This window comes from Rhyacophila brunnea, unplaced genomic scaffold (genome assembly GCF_057557595.1).
Source record: "Rhyacophila brunnea isolate RB1 unplaced genomic scaffold, BYU_Rbru_1.0 scaffold_12, whole genome shotgun sequence".
Lineage (NCBI taxonomy): Eukaryota > Metazoa > Arthropoda > Insecta > Trichoptera > Rhyacophilidae > Rhyacophila > Rhyacophila brunnea.
The window spans coordinates 6,060,952-6,080,357 of NW_028232774.1; the positions used below are offsets into that span (position 1 = coordinate 6,060,952).

The 19,406-nt window shown below is 32.7% G+C and overlaps 1 protein-coding gene across 6 annotated transcripts in view; it reads left to right on the forward strand.

Annotated features, from left to right (window-relative positions):
- The window catches only part of LOC147077705 (modular serine protease-like), a 42,662-nt gene that overhangs the window by 14,835 nt on the left and 8,421 nt on the right, over positions 1-19,406 (forward strand). For all 6 annotated transcript variants that reach the window (XM_085960645.1, XM_085960644.1, XM_085960647.1 and 3 more), the window contains 6 exons: positions 2,974-3,025; positions 3,983-4,182; positions 8,593-8,808; positions 10,740-10,907; positions 12,178-12,305; positions 14,145-14,324. In XM_085960645.1, the coding sequence (XP_085816771.1) occupies positions 2,974-3,025; positions 3,983-4,182; positions 8,593-8,808; positions 10,740-10,907; positions 12,178-12,305; positions 14,145-14,324 (944 nt within the window). The remainder of the gene's footprint in view (positions 1-2,973; positions 3,026-3,982; positions 4,183-8,592; positions 8,809-10,739; positions 10,908-12,177; positions 12,306-14,144; positions 14,325-19,406) is intronic.

Genomic DNA, 19,406 nt, shown 5'->3' on the forward strand with positions numbered 1-19,406 from the left:
GAAATGCTACGGCGATATCATCAGCAACGTCGCCAAACATATGTTTTCAGTACCGCGAAACGGGGTGAATAGGAACGTTTTCAGATTTCATATTTAATTTAAAACCTATGCTGTATGACTGAAATGCTAAATTTGCTTGCCAAAAGCTGTGTTTGCAATTCATCAGTATGGTTTGATGAATGGAAACACTCAATATTCACTCGCCATCGATATTTTCCGAAAATTATGGTCTGTTATATTCACCAGCAAAACGGGGTCAATAGGAACGGAGAGGGAAAAACCGCAAATTTTATTAAAACACATGTTTAATTAGAGAAATATTCGTTTGGAAAACAGAAACTGTATAATTCATTTAATCAACGAATTAACTGGAACAAAATTAGGTACTTACCTATTTAATTGTGTTGAGTTCATTCATGGATATAAACATGTTCAAGAAAGTTTTTCAGACATGCCAAACATGCGAATCGCAACAAACTTTTTCACGTCTGATGAATAACAAACGGTCAAGTTTCCTGCCCTATCGGAGTTTCCAAAAGGCAGAAAAATAAATTATCTGCCAAATAACATACATATTGGAATGCAAACGATAACACTTTGGCAATTGCACCAATCTGATTTTTTTTACCGGGAACTGTTCCTATTCACCACGTCATTCCTATTCACCCGTTTTACGGTAATCCAAATTGACTACCTCATCAAGACGTCATACAATAATTATTTTTTTTATACATTACCTTTCGCGACGCTGTTGATAATCACGGCGTCGCGTTCCAGTGCTCCACGTTGTTATGACTATGTGGCACAGTGTTGGCAACATCGGAGGTCTTTCTTCAGATGTGATCTGGTCAATTTTGAGTTTTCATTTGACATCAGAAATCAAGTTTCCCTGTTGCATACAGCAGTGGCAAAGGGTGGAGGTAGACTTTGGAGAACCGATCAAAATATGTAGTCTACATTTTGTTGTGTACGCTTATTCGTTTTTATTGACTGCGTTGGTTAATTTTAAAAACTAAATTAAACCCTGCGTAAAGCAAACTATAATATTGGAAAAAAATAATCTTATATCTATAAAATAGGTACAACCATAATTTTAGGTATTTATCTATTATGGTTTGGCTAAGCCAGGATTTAGTTGAATTTAAAAAAAACTAACCAATACCATATACAATTTGTATTATTAGTTCAATGAAAACAAATAAGTGAGGTATGACTGACAAAGTATACACAATATTTTTCAAATCTCCACAGCCTACCCCCACTTTTTCCCTTTGTTCCACAGCCAAAATTAAATTTATAATCAATGTGGTCAAATTTATTAATCATAGCCTATTTACGAATACGGCATACATGAATTGCTATTATATTATAAATACTTTTTTGGTGACTGGTGTCCCTCAGGGCTCAAACTTGGGGCCGTTGCTGTTCACGATTTTCATAAATGACATAGCATTGGTAATCAAAAATGCTATTTTTTTGTTGTTCGCTGATGACTTGAAAATTTTTTTGGAAGTTGTCACCTTGCACGATTGTCGTCAGCTCCAACTTGATATAGATAATATATTATTAGATTAGGGCAGGCGTAGAATTCAATATTGATAAATGCAATCTTTTGTCGTTTACCAGAGCCTCAAAAGTGTTGTTTTTCCCAACACTCGATGCATGGCAGAGTTCTGTCACGAATATCATCTGCAAGAGACCTTGGCATTACGTTTGGGAGTAAACTGATATTTAATAGTCATATTTTATTTTATTTATTTTATTTTATTTTATTGAGGAAACCTCACAGTCGACATTGAAAGTACATATTACAACTTTTTACATAATATACAAGGACCAATAATGGGTTTCCACATTTATTATTACATTTATATTAAACTAAAACAAAGTGAGATAGAAGAAACAACTTTAAAATAAGTATATAATATTGCGTATGTGTTTACGTGCGTGTGTATATATGGGTGAGAGTGCGTGGGAGTAGGCTTTGGTAGTTACCATTTGTAACAAGGTGATGTTGGGCTTCGTCATGCGTACTTCTCGGGTCTTTTCGGATGTCACGGTATTAAAACTTTTGTTTAATTCTTTAGTTCAAAGCAGGCTTGAGAGTGGGTCTATTGTTTGGGCACCGCATCAGTTGAAGTATGGCTTTATGGTAGAGAGGATTTTGAAGAAATTCTTGATTCTCCTTTACTTGAGGCTGTATGTATACTATCCGTGGCTTTATCGAACTGACTTTCTCTTAGGTGTGCTTACATACTGCAGTCTGCAATTTAGAAAGATATTTATTTAGCTACGTATTTTTTTCGACTTATACGAGGTATAAATGAGAACTCTGCCATTCTGGGCAGTGTTGACCTGTATGACCTGTGTGTTCTTAGAAATAGAGAGCATCAGTTGTTTATTCTCCCAAGGTGCAGAACTATTTTTTTTTGTATTATTAATAACCATGTCCTTGCTTTTTCGTACTAGGTGGTTGTTAGTAATGTTGAACAATCACAAACACCCAGGCTTTGAGAAAAACACATAAATATTGTGTGTCCTGACCGGAATCGAACCCAGGAACTCTCGGGTGGAAGGCCGCCTTGGGAGGACGATAACTATGTTTAAACAAGTTGTTTCGGGTGTTGATATATTCCACTTGTGTGAGAGTGAGTTTAGGTAGACGCTAATTTATTAATTCTTAAAATAGGGTCTCCGTAACAAACTTGGTGTACTTATTTGAATTTATATATATATATATATATATATATATAGGTGTGTGTATATTTGTATTTTCACTGGTTTTGTGTGTTTATATTTTGTTCTGTTTTTTTTTTTTCATTTTTAACCCTTTTATTACTTTTGTTTTTCTCAACTTAACACAATATTGATTCTACGAAATTTTATAAATGAAAATCGTTTAGACTTGTAAATAGTTTAACCTAAATAAAAAATTCCACATTAGTTGGTCTTCTCATTCTTGTCTCTTTTCAGTTTCACCTGTGACGCAGACTACCGTTCCGGGCACACAAACATCAAACAGAACGTAAGTTACCAATATAAAAATAGTAGAGCCTCACACAACTAACACAACGCAACACTAACTTTAAACTCCAGTACATAGGCTCCCTAGCTATTTCTGGTCGCGATCCTTCCCGCCTGTAGTTGTGTTCTTAAATAACACAATTACAAGATTAGAGAAATTTCAGGCTTCCTATTTGTCCACGGTATCACCAGGGACGCATAAATGTGACACGTAAAAGTCGGGTCGTGCGAATAGCGACCGGCATTGCTACCTGTAAATGACATTATCGAAATAATTCTTACCAGTTCAGAGGGGCGCCAGCCAACTAATCAAATAGGAGGCAATAAAGTTACAGTAAACAAGTATGAGCACTAAATATATAAAAGACTAATGTAACTGTAACAATGAATATAATATTATATCAATTTGGATTTAACAAGGAACATGAGTAAATGAAATTTGGACAATACTGGGCGACGAGCGCGGCTTGGAAAGATGGATTAATATTACATAAAATTTCATAACTAGAACAAACTACAACTATGATAAGTATTACTAATCTAAATATTGCTGCCCACGATGGCCACGCGGCTTAAGCGTTGGCGTCGTGGGTCCCAGGTTCGAATCCTGGGTCTGGCAAGTACACATATTGTTTTTCAATTTGTGTATGAGCCAGAGTATGGACCTAATAGGTTGAGCAAGTTGCTGACATCCATTTCTCGTAAAAAACCTGTTAATACAAACCTTCACTCTGTGGAGGCCCATATGATCCTATTAGGATCGGACATGGTCGAAAACCAAACCCAAAATACCAGGACCTGAAGAGAATCTACACACGTCAGTTTCTTGTAGGTATTAACTTCTACGTTTGAAATCACTAACGTTTCAGTTATCAGTACCAAAATCTGTTTATTCTCTGTCAAGAATCAATTTTTTTATATCTGGAAAACTGTTATTTGCAATCAAAATAATTTTCAGTGATGGCTGTGTGATACCGAATCATCCACTAAATGGCAGATATACTGCATTAAATTTGGACGACAAGAAACCAGGAGACATTGTACCACCACATTCAACAATATCCTTGAAATGTTCATCTGGATATAGTTCTAATCCTGAAATAAATATCTGTGATGATAACACCAACAATTGGAAGTCGGACCTGGGAACCTGTTTGAGTGAGTTTATTTATCATAATGTTACTAGATTAACATAATAATGATTGGCTAATAATTTAAAACTCGCATGATGAAAAGCCTATTTATCAGTAGTTATAGATTAAAGTAAGAATAGTTTATTATCAGGGTTACGTAAATCAACTCTAGCGAGAATAAGTTTGATTTATAGCACGTATAAGTAGGCAAAAATTTGCAGGAAAAGGTTACTTTATCATATTAAAGTTACTAGATTAACATAATTGTGTTTGGCTGATAATTTACAGCCCCATATGAAGAAAAGCTCACTTTACTTTCTTTGATTGCCAATTTATCAATTACTGTCATACATTAAAATAAGGGTATTGATAATTAGGGAGACGCAAATCAACACTAGAAAAGATACGCTTGATTAACAGCACATACGTATTTATTTTTGACCATGTCCGATCCTAATAAATTCATATTATGGGCATTCGAACCTGAAACCCACGACGTTATAGACAGACGCTTAAGACACTGTCTCACTCGGCCATTGTAGGCGTAGAAAAATTCTTCTTCTTTCACCCTGTCACGACCCAGCGTTGGGGCATAGGGCAAGCACAAGTTCGCACACACTTCCCTCGATCCATTTACCCTACAGAAAACCAGGGCATGTTCACGGGCCGCCCCACCAGTAAACTCGGGTGCTATGGGATGAACACCTGCAAACCCTAAAACAACAGATTAACTCAAATATAGGGAAGCCTTGGACCCCCGTTTCCATCTTGACGACCTCGCCTGAATTTAGTTGGCAAAAATACGTAGCTAAAAACAGATATCTGCTAACTTTTTTTTATAAATGAGTTTTAATGCTTTGTGTATTAAAGGACTCTAGAAGTAAACACGCCAAAGTATTATTAAAAATATTCATCAGTATTGGGTATTATTCTATTTATTTTAATTATTTGTATCAAAACAATATTTTATCGAATAATAGGCCTTTCATTGTGATAGTAATTATGTACATAATATTACATTTCTCGACATTATTTCAATATGCAATTTCATTAAGGGGGGACATGCTCGTCGAAGGTCAAAATTGAGTTTTTATTGTATTTTCAAACCATGATCCTGGACACTCCTTAAACGTTGTAGATAATCTATTTATATAATTTTGAAGCCTTATTATCCTTTATAGTTATTTTAAACATTTGATGACTGCATAAAGTATTTTTGTTACATAAAATAGTATTCTTTTAAACCTCTCGCTCTAATGTTTTAGAATATAGTCATATTTCGGTACATAACTGTGCAGTGGTGTTAAGATTTTTTACGTTTATTAATTTTTAAACGCGTTTATGAAACCATTGGTATAATTTATTACGAGATAATTTTTGTAAAATATTCACGATAAAAAATTATATTGGTAATCTCTGTGATCCCAAATTTGACAAGAATTAGGCATTTTATTATTAAAAAAATCGGCAAAATTAACATATTTGAAGATGATTCTAAAGATACTTATTATAAACCATGTCTTTGACCATTCAAGTGTGATAAACATCTTATGAATAATGATTGCTTTATAATAATTATTTACCTAAGAATAAGGTAGTGTTTTTTTGAAATACGCCATTTCTTTTGTCATTCCCTAGTAGTTAAGCTACAACATACGGCCGTAGCCATAAATTGACAAACTATAATTAAAATAGGGAGTAAAATTATGTTAACGCGCGTGTTTGAACATGTACCTAACCGAATTTTTTTAAATTTCTTTTTAAACGGTACATGTTCAAACACGCGCGTCAATATCATTTTACTCCCTACTTCAATTATAGTTTGTCAATTTATGGCTACGGCTGTATATTGTAGCTTAACTACTGGGGACTGACAAAAGAAATGGCGTATTTCGAAAAAACACTACCTTATTCTTAGGTCAATAATTATTACAAAGCAATCATTATTCATAAGATGTTTACTACACTTGAATAGTCAAAGACATAGCTTATAATAAGTATCTTTAGAATCATCTTCAAATGTGTTAATCTTGCCGATTTTTTGAATAATAAAATGCCTAATTCTTGTCAAATTTGGGATCACAAAGATTATCAATATAATTCTTTATCGTGAATATTTTACAAAAATTATCTCGTAATATATTATACTAATGGTTTCGTAAATGCGTTTAAAAATTAATAAACGTAAAAAATCTTAACACCACTGCACAGTTATGTACCGAAATATGATTATATTCTAAAACATTAGAGCGAGAGGTTTAAAAGAATACTATTTTATGTAACAGAAATACTTTATGCAGTCATCAAATGTTTAAAATAACTATGAAGGATAATAAGGCTTCAAAATTATATAAATAGATTATCTACAACGCTTAAGGAGTGTCCAGGATCATGGTTTGAAAATACAATAAAAACTCAATTTTGACCTACGACGAGCACTTGGGCCGTTAATAATTACTACAATTTGACTAGAATGAATGCACCTACCAAATAATCACAGGAATGGAACAGCTGGACGCCAGGACAATTGGACGCCGCACTGTCGTAAACAGAACGTAGACTATGAATTTTAATCAGTTTCTATCTGCTACTTGGTAGTTTTAATTCATTTTACTCTTAACATAATGTTTTTTTTTATTGCGGATTAAGAATAACCAAACCGGACAAAACAGAACATGACAAAACAGAAAATGACAAAACAGAACAGCCAGGGGAAAAAGGAAACATTAATTTTTGTAGAATCTATTTAGGTTAAGTTAGGTTAGGTTAGGTTAGATTAGGTTAGGTCATTATTTCGTTGTACCTAGTCACCCAACCATTTTGAACATATCATTTTCATTAAGATGAGATATCCTAAGCTTACTGGCTACACCGAGTTAAGTCCCGTTTATTTGAGGCTTTCTAGCGATTCGGAATGCAAAAATTAGGTATATAATTTGATTTATTATGGCGTATTGAAAATCTGTGCAAATCAGGACAATTTAAACATTAAATTTATATTTTTCCTGAAAGGTTATATTTATCGTTATTCTGTTTGTCACTGTTCTGTTTTGTCGTTTTCTGTTTTGTCATATTCTGTTTTGTCATGTTCTGTTTTGTCACTGTTCTGTTTTGTCATGGAGCCACGCCGTGGGTCCCAGGTTCGAATCCTGGGTCTGGCAAGTACACATATTGTTATTCAATTTGTGGGTGTCAGGGTATGGACCTAATAGGTTGAGCAAGTGGCTGACATCCATTTCTCGTAAAAAACAAAATCTGTCAATACAAACCTCTACTCTGTGGAGGCCCACATGATCATATTAGGATCGGAAATGGTCGAAAGAAAAGAAAAAAGAAATTAAAAACTATGGACCTTAGGTCAATTATTTATTAAAACACAGTAGACGATCGAGCGATTTTTTTAGTGGATTAGATGTATTTAAACTGCATTCACCAAGTGGATTTTTTTATTATGTGAAACAAGTACGTAGACACAGTAACATATTACGTGCAATGGGCGATTGGACAAAGAGGGCATCGCGATCCGGTTGCAAATAATATTATTCTTACGTTATGGGTTGATTTTTGAGTTTTGCGGCAAGCAGCTAGCAACGCCTTTATCGATTTATTTTTTTATTTCGTCCCAAAAGGGCGGGAATTTTTAACTATATCTGTCTGTTTAGGTCAATAAATTATTTGGTTTGATCGTAATAATGTATCGGCATATCACAATGGTAATATTAAATTATGTTCTAAAATACAACGTAGCCCTGTCGCTAAGTCAACTCTAAGCGATGGTGCCCACAGAACGCGTCGGGCGCGCGAAGTCCGCGTATGCAGTGTTTATTCATAACCATAATCACACGTCTCTCGCCGCGCATTACCCTTCACCTATCTAGTAAGCGGCCCAAGCAGCACAAAATAAATATTATTACAGCACCTCTCATAACAAAGCAATAAAAATATTATATTATTTCGGGGCTTGTAATTAAAATTTACGACGACATTATTCAACCAGCGATAAACTGAACACGCAATAAAATAAAACAATGACTTCTCTGTAATTAAATAATTGCTTTCCGCCCGTCGATCGACAATGCCTCGCGCAGCGTGTTTTTGCTCGCTGTGGTCAATGAATGGACTCTATTGTATTTTCTTTCATTCGTATCGCCGAGAAGCGGTGATTCGCGAAAAAACGATGATTCATGCGGCGCGCGCGTACAATGCGTCGCCATATCCAGTGGGCGCTGGCGTATTTGATTACGTTGTATTTTCAATGATTTATGCGCCACTTGTAGAAATTTTGCGTGAGTGCGGCGCCCGACGCGTTCTGTGGGCACCATCGCTAACAGAAATAGTCTGTAAAATTTTAATACCTTATTAAATGTAGGTACAGATTGCTTATATCTGCTGGTAAGTATTAATTTTATTTATGTTCTTATTTTTTGTGTTTCAGAAATGTGCGACTCTCTTGATAGTCTAACCGTCAAGTTTAATTGTTCTAACCCATTATCCAAAGAAAAGGATCTCGTAATTGGATGCGACGTACCCGTTCCCTCTGGATCATTAGCCACGGTGACGTGCGAAGTGGGACACTACTCCAAAGAACGATTACCAACCTTGCTTTGCAAAGATGGATCTTGGGACCAAAGTATTCCAAAGTGCACTGCAAGTAAGACACACTGATCTCAATTGTATTTTAGTTCTGTGTCTTCAGTATACATTTGCAAATATATGTATCATGTATTTTGATAATGTGATTTTTTTTTCTCGATAAAAATAGAAAAGTTTCACTGCTCATTTTTATCTAGTGAGCAATTATGTTCGAGAGTGGAAAATAACATGAGATACAAAATACAGTACATTTCAGTATTTGACATGCTAATAGTAACAAAAATACCTACCCAATAGTAAAATAGCATACCAACGAACACAAAAATAATGCATTCATTAAAAACATTTCATTCATTTGACGCAGATGATGCAATGTAAAAGTCAGGAAATTTTACAAGGGACTTCGCAACAGTTCAAACCAGTCATGTAATTAATAAAATATGCAACAATCTTAAATATTATTTTAATGTGATCAGTCGCCACTAGGGAATCCAATCCCGAGCCAAAATTCTGATCCCGGGATTTCGGGATTACAATTTGACAATCCCAGGTACCCGGGACTGGTCCCGGGATTGGCATTTTTTCCATTGTTAATATAAAAAATTTATATTTACAAATAACATTGATAAAATCGGTCAAAAATAAATCTAGTATAATTTATATTATTTAAGATATTTATTGTTAATATTGCATACGTTCAATCTTGGAAATACACAAGTATGGAGTAATTAATATTGTAATATAAATAATAATGTGAATTTAATAGGAGATTTCTGTTTCTGATAGTAAAGACTTAATGAATGGATTAGCGAGACATAAAATAGTAAAGCAAATAATCACGGCGTACTTATGGCCCTTCCGTTTCATAAATCTAATTAGTCAGCCAAATATGAAACTGCCGTAAAACGTATGATATCATGGTGGAATTACTTTGTTAAAAGTGCGAAGCATTGTTTTTTTCCAATCTTACCATTTTTAATAATTTATGTGAACAAAATAAAATGAATCGGCAACCTACACATGGGTATAAATCAAACTTCATTCAAACTCAGTTTATTTCTAATATAGTTATTTTTTATTAAAAGTATTTTTTCTGTTATATTTTCGCTTTTATTTTATTTTCCATAAAAATTGAAAAAAAAATCAATCCCGAAATCCCGGGATTATGTTTATCAATCCCGGGATTCATAGGAATCGAAAATAGCTCGGGATCCCGGGATTGGAATCCCTAGTCGCCACTAACATTCAGGGCGCTCTTTATTTCTTGCGTAAAATGGCTTGCTCCCATTAAGTCATAAGCCAAACCTACCGTTATTGTCTTGGTCTATGTGCAACTGGCTTGCGTATTTCCATCTTATTAATTTGGTTTGGGCAATGTGTATTTTTTCTTATGATTGCTTGATGATTTTCTACTTTTCAAAAATAAATATATACTCAAATACTGTATTACATTTTGTTATGTTGAAATTATTTTTAACAATTACATTATCATACAATCAATCAATCGGTGAAAACTGAACTTTAAATATAGCCGTTTAAAATAACTGCCAATATCCGGCCCATATAATAATATCGGGTCAGGTCGCTTGATTACAAATTTATATCTAACAACCACAACTTACAATGAAATCTATCGGCAAAATTAAAATAACGATTCCACTGGATATAAAATTTATGGTAAAATCGATTTCTGTTTTACTCAAAAATCCGACACCAAAATTTGTAGTTAACGTGGTAGAGGTATACATTTAAGGGTAGGTATGTGTTTCAGTTTTTTAACCGTTTTCAATAACTCTCCAATATTTTATCTGATTTAATTTGATTTATTATGCTTTTTATGTCCGCCTGTTATTGGGACCATCGCATATTCTTTTATTTTTATTATATTATATTCCCATCATACTTATTCTCTGCGATTCATCCTGTTGGTTGACCTAAATAAATTTAAAAAAAAAAATGCAAATACTTACATAAAATTGTGTGTTTTAGTATGCGGAAAATTGGCATCAGATTCACTTATCATATCAGAAGATAATGATAAATATGCGAAGAAAGGTGAATTTCCTTGGCACGCAGCAATATATTATAAGCGCCCCAATGATATGCTTAGATACCATTGTGGTGGGAATATCATAAGCAGACTACATATTATTACCAGTGAGTATAATATTATATAGTTTTATTATATTAAAAATTAAAAAGAAAGAGAGAGAGAGAGAAGGGACTTAAAATTACGATTCTGTCACCTAGGTATAACATGCTTAAATTTTGGCTAAAAGCACGTGACCCAGATCCACCGACGTCAATGCCGATAAAAATTAATAATCCCACGATAGTTTTGCGAGCAGAAATAATTATTTTCCTTACCGCTGCTTCGTGATAATATCGATATGCTATTTTTCAAAAGTCAGAAACTTTCAAACGGCCCACAAGTCATAAAATCAACAGTTATTTCAAAGTTATTATGATTATTACAAAGTCGTAAATTACCCACAACCAATTTGATGTGGCATTCATTCACGTTTCATTGGATACCACGATAACTCGACAATTGCCTATTTTAGTGCGCAGACACACGACACTGCAGTGGGAATGCGTCGACGCAGATTTTACCTAATTCCAAATGCATCTGATTAGAATCTCCAATTTAATAAAAAAAAAACCTGAATGCATTTGGAATCAAGTAAGATCTACGTCGACGCATGCATGCGGTGTCGTATGTCTGAGCTCTTAGCCGATAAATATTAAATAAATGCGTAAATTACTACATGTATGAAACAATTTGAAACGGTAAGTAGCCGACGCAAGTTTAACAATTAATAATATTAAGTAACGACATATATATTTATAATATATTATATAAAGCACAAAAACATATTATAACACGTACCTAATATTATATAATTAAAGTAGATATTTATTGAGTCGGCATTTACTTTATATTATATATTATATTAAATTCTACAGCATGTTTTTAAGTCGATAGCTATTTCGGTTGCAGCATCATTGTCAATAGTGTTATTTTAGTCTTGATAATGATGTTCAATATAATTTATATTATCATTTGTTAAAGTAGATAACTCTATTATAATATACGACTTCTATGAAGTTGACCCTAGCATCCAAATGGCGTCGCCAAATAGTTCCCTATTCTAGTTATTCCTTGAATCATTTACAAAACGGTGAGATATTTCTTATAATGCTATATTATATTACCCGATTCAACGTTGAACAAAACGCAACCCGCGACATTCAACAGGTTATTTTTCTTTGCTGTCGGCCACTTACAACTCTTGCTTTACGCCAATAGATGGTGCTTCGATGCCTCGATCTCCATAGCATCCCATTATAATATATAATATAGATTATATATATATATATCGATTTATACTATATTATAATAATTTATTATTATGAACATTTCTAGCTGGACATTGTGTCAGTCCTTTAGGCTTACCAGTTAAACCAAGGGAACTACTGGTAGCAGTAGGGAAACTGTTCAGCGAGCTTAACCACACAGAAGAAATAGAGGATGCGTACATTCAAAAAATTCAGGTGAGATATAAATAGCTACACGTAACTATTATGATGGATAGCGGTGGTTCATAATATATAGATATATACGGCTTAAACATTCAAACGAAATATTTTTGGTTTCTATGTAGTGGGCATTTGATCGACAAGTATCTAGATACTACTTGCAATCGTTATTTTTTTAAGGAAATTTTACAAACAGTTTTACGTATTGTTTTCCGAAATTTCAGTTTTCCATCTCAAGGATATCGGGAAAAAAACACGCTTTCATATTATTCAATAATTCCATTTTGTCTAAGATAAGTACGATAAATCAAAAATGCACCATATATTTCGAAAAACCTACTATTTAATTGACTGCCAAAGATTTACTGGTAACCACATGTCAGCGTGATTCTGGTGCCAGAAAGGAAAGAGACAACACAATATAGAAAACACGAAAGAGAGAAAGCAAAAGAAATGTCCGTCGACATTTCGGTACCGAGGCGCGGGCGAGCCTCGCGCGAGTTCGGGCGTCTCTCTGGCTCGGCCTGGTATAGGGATTGCAATACCAAATGAATATTTCAATACCGGTATTTCTTATTGAATACCGGTATTCATCAAAACATATTATATACAAAAAGAAGTACCTATCAATAATTATAGCTGTTGAAATCTATTTGAAACACTAGTTTATAGCAACCTAAAGTACATACTTACATTTATTATGTTGACCTTTTTAAATATATATAGATCATAATATTTTTTAGAACTGCTAGACTTTTTACAAATAATATAAGTTCAGGTACATCAAAATTTCTCTCAAATTCATTCTTTGTTGGGTCTTATATCAACGATGGATCAATAGTTATAGAATAATTGGAAATACTCGTATTTGCCATGGATGTTTTCTTTTTCGAAATATGTTATTTCCTCGCGACAATTCTATAAGTATCTTTGAAGGATTTTGTTTTATTATTATTTAACTTTGTTGGTTTTAATCGATATATTTGCATTTATTCAGCATTAATCTTATACACTAAATTTATAATGCACTATAGTAGTAAGTAGTGAACAAAATAAGATGTAATTCATTTTCGAAAAACATAAAAGTGTATGCTCTCTTAATACCAAGAATGCCGGTATTTTAGATTTTTGAAACCGGTATTTCGGTATCGGTAAATAATTGAATACCAGTTTTGAAATACCGGTATTGCAATCCCTAATCCGAACGATGTGTCAGTATCTCTCAAGTTATGCGGAGCGGAGTTCATCACTGCAATATTTAAAAATACTTTCTCTATACGACAATCCATGTTCAACCCAGTTCACCATGCGGCCCAAGAAAATATTCTGTCGTAGACTGTTTAGAATGATAATTTGTTATAATTTTCAAAACTTTATAATTCATATACTTCCGTATTTTATATAATAACCGGTATTCTCAAAATGGTAACCAACTACATTGACAGTGACCTACTGCCAATCTGCCCTCTCCCATCCTCTTTACGAGTGCCAAGGGATGAGCGGTATCACTATTTATCTGTTTCGTATATTATTATTGTTTGTATAGGTATTATGACAGATTTCCAAGCGCCTTATATTTTGAATTGTGTGGCCTTTAGATATTATAGTAATACTATGCGGTTGTAATTGATCAATAAGCCAAATTCCAGTTGGTATTATTAATTGAAATAAATTTATTCTAATGCCGTTATTTATAAATGAATATTTCTATCAATTTATTATTAATCAAGTCTGTGCTATAAGAAACATAATGTGGAAAGGAATTAAGGCCGAGTAATGCGGTACACTGACGCAGTTGTATTGAATATTTTAGTAGAGAAGATGATAAACCACGATTTGATTTTGTGATTTCAGGTTAAAAAATTTGAACTTCCAAATGTTTTTGGAGCTTTGGCTGACGAATATACGAGCGATTTAGGGATTCTTGTATTAGAAACGCCAATAATCTTTTCTGAATATGTAATGCCGATATGTTTAGATCTCCAAGATTCAGAAAAGGATAAGCAACAATCAAAAGATGGAACTCTATCAAGGGTATGTACACAATTTAAAATAATTAAAAGAATGTTTTTAAATATGGAAACCTATTTAACATATTATAAACTTAGTAGTTGAGTAGTTGGTAAGTACGTTGTTCAAAAGGTTTAGTAACATATTTAAAACATATGTATAGGTAAAACACTCTACAGAGTCACTGTTGTACGCTAAAATTGCTTCGCATCTGTTTTGGTATTATTTGTGTGTATGCATTAAGGCCTGTAATAAAACTTTATTTGGAACCGCCTGCAATCATTACATTCTCACCCATCGGTTAGGCGTGCAGTGCAGGAGAAGAAAGGGCGGAGTTTCTATTGCTATTGAGAGTCACTGGTAATAAACATGCCATAAACTCATTCTTTGCTATCGTCTACCATGTGTTCATATAGTGATTGTTATCGAAACGATTTTGCATACTGAATTATAATGTCCCGTTTAATTAATCATAATATTAATGCCCAAAGGAAGGAAGTTGTATATAATATATATACATACGTAAAAAATAAAAACGAAATGTGTAGTGAAAGTAGTAATGTGATAGAAGTTTCAGATAAATCAGGAGTTGGTTTAAGAACGGTTTGGCGTGTTTTAAGAAAAAAACAAAAAACAGGGACTTTTTAGAGTCCTATAAAAAGGGTAGTTAAAAATAAAAAAATTAATAGTGATGACTTTGATAAATCTGTAATTATGTTCTTCCTACTATTTATATTACTTTAACAGCGTATCATATTGTGTATGCCATTTGTAATTGTTCTCCGAAGTCCTAATGATTTTATGTATAATTAAATGACATTGCCAACGAAATTATATATTGCCGGTATTATAATTGTCTTTAATTGTGTAGTTCTCTATAAATTTATAACTAATCTCTTAAATAACGATAATGATATCGTTAAGGCTAATTCATAAATTCCAAAACATTGTATATTCCCAATCCCGACTAAATAAATAATAATACACGATGTTTTCATTGAATTGTAACTATCCGTATAAGTAAATAATATATAGGTACTTATGTTCTAATGCACGCATTTTTATTCCATATTTTATTAAAACAATAAGTCATAAAAATATGCTTATTTACCGTATATTCTTCATGCACACCCTGTGTCAATACTACCAAATAACACCAACACAACTGCAAATCGTTTTTTAGTGTCGATGTAGAACGAAACACCTATATATTTGAAATATTCTAGATATTTTTGAACCGACTCCTAGTCGGATTCATGGATTTTTTTAGAATTCTTCTGATATGTGTGTTCTAATGCTTTCCAAAAATATTTATTAAAATAAAACTTGAATAGGTACCTACTTAATATTAAGATCTTAAATGAAATAGTATATTAGTCATTTATCTAACAATAGGTTCAATCTATCGTCATTATTTTTTTCTAGCGTATTATTGTATGATTTACATTCATACGTTGGGCATAATACGCAGGGATCTGAATATAAATAAATCCGTAAGGCCGGTGAGAAAAATAACAAAACCGTAAAAGTAAATAGAATAATAAATCAAATAAGAAAATAATTGCACTATAAAATGATATTTAGACAGCTATCTTCGGCTCTCATAGCTCTCATATCTCTTTCAAATTGCAATATATCAAGTTTAGTTTAACATTCATTTAGTATTCAGCACCATAAATTGCATATCTTGAAACTTAATGGAATCAGACGGAAAGTATAGTAAATTATTTTAATAAACTATTTTTTTTATTCATCGAATAAGACAAAATATTGCAGAATGTAACATACTATAATACTGAATATACATAATTTACACACTAAATATACACACTAGAAAAAATCGTTTTTGTAGAAAAAAATACGACACCTGACGGGACTTGAACTTCAGTATATAGTATGTTACATTCTGAAATCTAGTGTCTTATTCGTTGATTAAAAAAATAGTTTATTAAAATAATTATCAAGTCTAAGAGCGCGATGCTCAATCGTCTGTCATAACTAAAATTTATTTACAACAAAACACTATCCAGAAAGCCTTTCATAGTTATGATCGAGTTGTCTATGGTCCACCAGATCTGCAATAGCTTCGTTTTGTTTTTCTATTGAAAATAATACCATATTTAAAAATTCTCTTTTTCATAATTTAGGTAAATTATTTTGTAATTTTTAAACGATGACAAAAATATGAAAAATATACAAAATAAATTCAATAACTATAAATACACAATTAATATTTAATTAAAATGATTAAATGTCTCCGCAATTAGTGAATAATATAAGATTTTTTTTTTGACCCATGTTTTTCCCGATACGGTAACACTTGCCGTTGAAATGTCAGATTTTGTCACTTACAATTATTATAACAAATATGCCATGATGTGAATAATTATATAGAGTGATTAAAACTAATATTACCATGTTGGTGTGTAGGTAACTAAGTACTTATATATTTCAACTACCTATCTATTGGTTTAATATTACATAAATATCTAAATCCTAATAAGAAAAGTTAATTCATAATTCATTGACACTGACATTTCAATTCGATAATCGGTTTTACTAAATTAAGACATGTACAGAATCAACGAAAGTAAAGGAAAATATGTCGTATTAAATGTCACTGATATTTAATAGTTGTTCAATACCCATATTGAGATCAATTTTTAAATGAATTTGAGTGTATGAGCTGTATTATAGACACGTAAATTTATTTTGACAGCAGCTGTCAGTGGTAAATGGTAATACAGAAGGGGGCGAGTTCATAACAAAAGTAGTCTATGGTTAAAGATTCCTTATTTCTATAATTTATAGTTAACAGATGGATTTCGGCTACTTACCAATTTTACTGTAAGTTTATGGTAAGTACGAATTGAGCATTACGCCCTAAGTACGTATCGTCACTGTTCTGGCAGAAGACATTAATTCGAAAAAATGACATATTGAGTTAGTTATACCAAAATGTTCCTTATTTCAATCTTTACCGTCTGGAAACTTTCTTAATAAATAAACAGTCTTTATTTTAAAGTCATCCTTTTTACCATTACTTAATAAACTCACATTATAGACCATTTCAAACATTTTAACAACTTCAAAGTCATATTACTCAAAACCAGTATTCTCCAGTTAGTGTGTTCTGCCAGAACAGAGACGGTATATAATATAATATAATAAAAATTAAATAATGGAGTAGTCCGCGACGTCGGTTAGTAATTAAGGAATTAATTCATACCTACCTTAATTTAAAACACCAAAATCGCCAACCTTATGACGCAATTCGATAAGCATTTCATGTAATAACTACTAGTTAAAATCGTCGTAATTATCAAAGGCGCCCGTAGTTCAATTGGTAAAACATGTTGGCGCGAATCCAGCAGATACAGTTTCAAGTCCCGTCAGGTATCGTATTTTTTTCTACAAAAACAATTTATTCGAGTGTAATTATGCATACCTAAGATGTTTTCAAATTATATATATTCAGTAAATTATTTGTTTCCTTTTCCCAAGCTACGCCGCCAAACTATACGTTAGTAGGTACTGAAATTATGTATTTTAGTATTGAAGAAAAATAATAATGACACAATCACGATTCATCAAGCACCTAAGATATCACAAATCATCACCTCCAACCCAAGTAACACAACATAATTCCACCAGCACACATAATTACAACATCAACTCCCTGGAATCACGACGCACTGTCCACGACATTAAATTCCTACACCAAATCATACATAACGTCATTGACTCGATCGAAATAGTGCAGTCCAGCATATGTTTAAATGTACCCCAGAAACGCACGCGCTCTCAAAAATTATTCCATATACCTAAACACAACACTAACTACGCTAGTAATGCTGTATTCGTTAGAATAATGCAGTGACGTCCCTAGATAAAATGCCGCCCCTAGGCAGCGCCGAAATTCCGCCCCATTTTTTATGCAGTATTTTTACCATAATTTCACGACTCCAATATCTAAAAGATGTGTTGTATGTATACATTACTAACAAAATAATACCACTAAAACATACAAAATTAAATGTAGATATAAAAATCGCATAAATATAATATAACTACTAACTTAGACACTTACACAAATCACCAGAGTCTGAGGTCCTTAAAAGATACACCTGTTAAACCTTCTATTTAAATTAATACATTTTGTTGCCAACCACTGAGCTGATTTTTTTAGTGGAAAGATATTTTCGTTATTGCTAAGTTTAGGTGCCTATTTCTATATATTAAACCAAATGATTCTCCACGATTTGCCGCCCTTCGAGTGACTGCTGCCCCCAAGCGATGCTCAATCTGCCTACCCCCACGGGACGTCACTGGAATAATGACTACGTACAATAATTTTTTCAGCGATACAGACATTTTACACCTAACATTTGACACATTCACAAAAACAATTTGCGAAAAAACATACAAAACTAACTTCACACTACCGCAATAAATACCAAAGCCTACTCCCACGCACTCTCACCCATATATACACACGCACGTAAACACATACCTTATATTATATACTTATTTTAAAGTTGTTTCTTCTATCTCACTTTGTTTTAGTTTAATATAAATGTAATAATAAATGTGGAAACCCATTATTGGTCCTTGTATATTATGTAAAAAGTTGTAATATGTACTTTCAATGTCGACTGTGAGGTTTCCCAAATAAAATAAAAATAAAATAAAATAAAATATGCTAATTGAATGAGTTTAATCATTGAATAATGCAGAAATCATAAAGACAACAAAAACATTGCGGAAAAAAATCTAGAATTTTAAATAATATTGTTATTATATTAATACTATCGACTGAAGGTACTTGATGGAATTTGAATTTAAATTCTAATGGATTTAAGTTTTGTACTATTCCATTCAAGTCATTTTTTACGACTCAGGTTTCGCCTTTCGGCATCTTCATGCGCCGTGTACACTCAGCAAAGGTAAACACACACTGACAACGAACACTCTTAAATCTAGCTTATATAATAAAACAATACAATAAAGTAGGTAAAAACTCCATTACTTACATATCAAGTCAAAGGTCACAAAATATAGAACAAACAAATTATGAATAGTTGAAGTGTCAGTAAAAATCTAATT